Consider the following 4,753-nt stretch of genomic DNA (forward strand, 5'->3'; position numbering starts at 1 on the left):
AATTATCATGAAAGATTAATCTTATCGTAAAAAAATATCCTAGATTTGGAGAAATCCAAGTTTTTCATGAAAAATATGTCAAAAGATATTTTAATCTTACCATGAAAGTTATGCCAAAACATACCTAGATTTGTTAGAAGTCTAATATAAGGAAAAGATAAATTTAATTTAACAATAATTAACTTTACCTACATATTTTATGGAATTTATTACTTTTATCAACTTTTCAACTACAGATTTATCAACTTTTATCAAAAGTTATTAAAAATTTGTTTTTTAGCCACACCAAACATGGACTTTATACCAAGTGCTAAGATAAAAGTTCTGGGCATCATACTTTTTTTAAAAATCCAACCTAGTTTACAGAGTGAATGAACTTTCGTTTTACATAGAAATTCCCACTGGTTTTACATAGTGAATGAATACGGAAATTCACTAATCATCCCACTGGTTTACTAACCTTCCTTTTATTCTTAATCATAAACCGAAACGTAGACTTAAAGTTCAGAGAGAATGAAGATTGGAGTAACTATAATACAGAGTAAATCAAGATTCATTTTTTTGGCTTAATATCTGCATGCAGGGAAGCAAGGAACTTCTTGAGACACCTATTGTAGACGCAAGGGCGCTCTACGTGAACCAGGTGACCTGCTTTCGTTATGTCTTCAAATGTTGCCTTATCTCCTAGCTGCCTGCAATTAATTTCAAGGGGAATTTATCTGATAAGTGAAAGTATTTGAGTCAGGTTATAACTTGTTGCACAGAAATACTTACTCTTTCATTTTTTGAGCAAGTTCCAGCTTGAAAATCTGATCCTTTTCACCCCAGAGAAGATGTATTCTCTGTTACAACACACACATCAACATGCTTGCTTAATTATTTGAATACCTTTTGCGCTTGGGATATTAGTTCAATGAAGTTGCCTAATAATACCTGTGGAAATTTTGGGATGGCAACATCTTTGTTGGTAACCACCAGACCTTCAAGCAATTCAGCTCTTTCCTTTCTGTTGTTAAACATCACCTGTTAAGGTTATGTGGTTTGTTATAATTTGGTAATTTTGTCAATGCTCTTATCTTAAAATCTAAGGCTCATTTTAGTAAATAAAAATTGGATGACACTGACACACATAACCAGATATGTGAAAATGAATAATCCTGCATTATATTTAATAAAATTCAGTGATCTAATCTGTTGCTAGTAATTCAACGAGCTCTAGTTTTTTCCTTTTGAAAAAAAAAATAAACAGAAGAAAAATCCCTAAAAAGAAAGAAACATGGAAACTGTTATTCTTAATTAAGTCTATATATCTAGTGTCTGTATAGTGTAGCTTAAAAAAAATTCAAATATCAGTCAAAGTAAATAATTAATTTTAATGAAGGAAAAAATAATAAGAACTTGTAGGTTGTACACCTAATTTTCCTGGGATTGTAGTTCAATCGATCAGAGCACCACCCTATCAAGGCGAAAGCTACGGGTTCGAGCCCCATTAGTCCTGACGGATTTAATAAATACATCAATTCATCTCTCCATTTTCTTTAAAAGGGGGATAGGGAGCATAATTTCATTCCCAAAGGGGGATCCCTTTTCATTTCGCATTTCTCATCAAACGGGATTTTTCATTACTTCAACTAGTACTAATTGATGGGAGAGAGACATATGTGGATTAGTACAAAGACGAAGGCAGCAAAGTGAAAGGAACAAGGATTGTTTGTTACATGACTTATTCATTTCACAGACTAGCCCAGACTAGCCCGTACTAACAGTAGGTCAAGAATGAGACAGCTACTATTCAAACATTTCATGGGCTCACAATTTGTATCAATTTTTTAATCACATAATTAATTAATTTTTATTAAATTCTATTAAAAATCTGATTTTTAGTTATCAAGTAGTTATTAAATGGCGGTTTTCTAATACTGAGCTATCAATCAGTTATTTATGGGTTTTATTAATCCATAAAGCGTATATTTTGCTCCTAGTCGTGAAGATAAATACATTAACTTGTGACATTCTCCATGCTATCGAGATCATCCTTCAATATATGTCATAAATGCATGTATTAATACCAACAAGTGCTACATAAATTAGCATATAAAATTTTAAATCTACTTTATGTTGAAACGCATTTAATAATACTAACAAGTATTATAGAATTTAACTTTTAAAATTTTTATTTTATTTTATTTTAAATTATGTCTTCAACATGTCAAATGTACCTTTATTTTCTTAAAATATAAACATTAATTAATTGTAAGTCATGTCCATATAATTTTAATTCAATGTTTTATGTACACAAGTATAAAATAGCACAGTCAAATAATTAACTCATTTAAAATTAAAAACGTTACTTCGAGATGTGACCTAGCTTTTCAACATTTTGTGTGACTTGCATAAGAAAAAAAAGTTGGCTTCACATTCTGGTTAATCATGTTGCACAAGAAACTCCACTTATTGACATATGCTGGTTAATCATGTTACACAAGAAACTCTAGCTATTCTGGTTAATTTCTAAAAGTTAAATTAAATTGACTTTTTTTGGGTTCTATTTAACGTACTTGCTATGTTTCGAATGTGTTGTAGTTTTAAAATAGTGATTTTTTCTAAAGTCATCTCTCAAGCATAGCTCTTGGGTTTCAGAGAATAAGATGTTTAAAGTCCCGTTTGGTAGCCATTTTTTTCAAAATGCATTTCTCTTTTTCTTCTTTTTAACCACACATTTTTTATTAAAATAATATTATACGTAAATCAAAAACTTTTCCTTATTTCTCAACCACACATTTCACATCAATTTACTATTCTAAAATACATTTTTACATAAAAATATCTATCAAACACCTCCTCAAAATTCACATAAATGAGAAGTATAGTTAATTAGTGATAAGAATAAATTAAATTTCTACAAATTATTTTTGTCAAGTGTAGTCCATCTCTACATATATATTTCTATTAAAAGGTTAATAAAATTATATGTATGTCTTGCAGTATGAGTGGACCCTTGTAAGGGCTAAACTAGGTTATACCATGTTTGGCGAATCAGTCCGTGGTGTATATATATGTGTATACACACACACACACACACACACACACACACACATTAGGTCAATTTATGGAATACTTATTTGACTTAATTAACATACTAATTTTGTGAGATATATATATATATATATATATAATTTATTTTGTTAATTCTAGCTCAAAATGAAAAAATCCTGAGCCGAAAATATAATCAATAAACCAAAAATAAGGTTGAAATGAATAAGGGAAAGAGAATGGATAACCTCAAGAAAATCCCGATGAAGGCGATTAGGGAACCAAAGTTTCTTGTGAGCGGCGACTTTCAGAAGTGCCTTACATTCCTTCACTGTGTTCGGCAACAGAAGCTGTGCAGAAGAAGAAAATCCCAGGCTTTCGAGTGTCTCATTACTTATAGAATCAGTCATGGCAAGGATAGAACCGGAAATCACCACAGCCTCCACAAATTCCGGGTACATCTCCGCCATCTTAAACGCCACCATGCCACCGTAGCTGAACCCTACAACGGTGCACCTCTCAATCCCCATCTTCCTCAGCCCCTTCAATAGACACTCTGCCTGGAAAGTAGGTGAACGGTCGGGGCTGTTGGTGGTGGAACCGCCGAAAAACAAGAGGTCCGGCACGTAAACCGAGTATTTTTTTGCCAAGGAACCAACTTGAAATTGCCAGGTGACAATTCCTTCTGCTGCAAATCCATGGACGAGTATTACAACTGGTTTGGTAGGCTTAGGTTTAGTGATTTGGTATTCGGTGGTGGATTTTTCGGACTTTTTGTTGGGTTTTTTTAGCGTTTCACAGGGGACCCAAATGTTCATCACGGTGCCTGGTTCGATTTCTATGGTGTGAGGTCTAATGCCAGCCATTTTCATCAAGCAAAGTAATAATGGCTTCTGTGCTGCTACTAGGTTCACCATCTCTACCTGCCTGTTCTTGCGTGTGCGCGTTTTCCTTTTGTGTGTGTGTGATTGATGAGCTGAACAAGAAAGAGTTTTTAAACAAGGAAAAATCCAGGGTTGGTGTTGGTTGCTATGTGTTGTGTTTGCATTAAATGTTAGCATTTGGATAATACCTTGTACAATATTCCACAGTTTTTTCCTTTTTTAAATTATGGTTTGTGTAATTTTAACTGTATGCAGAAGCTTGAATTGTACCTATCTGGCATATAGTAAAGATTGACATTGAATATGTATATAGCCGACGTATGCAAATATTTTTTGCACTAAATAGTGGTAGTTTAGAGATGAACAGTGAGAGCATTTAATAAATCTCACCATTTTGCTCGCATGGGATGACTGAAGACGTACAAAATAAACTTTTGCATCTATGCGCCTCAATGTTGATGGATTTCGTGTACGTAGAGTTGACCTGTAAATCTTGTTGTAGAGGTGATCGTCACATTTTCACCTTTGCAATGATGTAGAGTTGTCGTCTAGTTTATTTTTTGATTATCTATATATGTCTTGGATTCTAATCTATAACATATACTGATAAATTTTCATATGAAATTCTCGATTAAACCAGCTTGCAGAGATTTCTAGGCATGTCAATTATGTTGCCGATTTTTTCAAAAATATATGTTAAATTTGTTCCCCACTTTTCAAAAAATTACAAAAGAACCCTATCCCATAGAGTCACGAGCACACTGTAGTGGTCCAAGATGTCAAAAAACAATAAAAAATATTCCATGTCTTTCAATTCTCGACCCTACCACCTCTAT

General features: G+C 33.0%; 1 protein-coding gene across 1 annotated transcript; it reads right to left on the reverse strand.

Annotated features, from left to right (window-relative positions):
- Positions 1–311: 311 nt before the first annotated feature.
- On the reverse strand, positions 312–4,127 carry LOC111401404 (epoxide hydrolase 4-like). The gene is made up of 4 exons (XM_023029126.1): positions 3,282–4,127; positions 934–1,023; positions 775–842; positions 312–692 (listed from the first exon to the last, which is right to left on the reverse strand). Exons 1-4 carry the CDS (start codon positions 4,092–4,094, stop codon positions 554–556), a joined length of 1,110 nt encoding a protein of 369 aa, XP_022884894.1. The 5' UTR covers positions 4,095–4,127; the 3' UTR covers positions 312–553.
- Positions 4,128–4,753: the final 626 nt, after the last annotated feature.

The sequence above is a fragment of the Olea europaea genome, chromosome 10, assembly GCF_002742605.1.
Source record: "Olea europaea var. sylvestris chromosome 10, O_europaea_v1, whole genome shotgun sequence".
NCBI classification, from domain to species: domain Eukaryota; kingdom Viridiplantae; phylum Streptophyta; class Magnoliopsida; order Lamiales; family Oleaceae; genus Olea; species Olea europaea.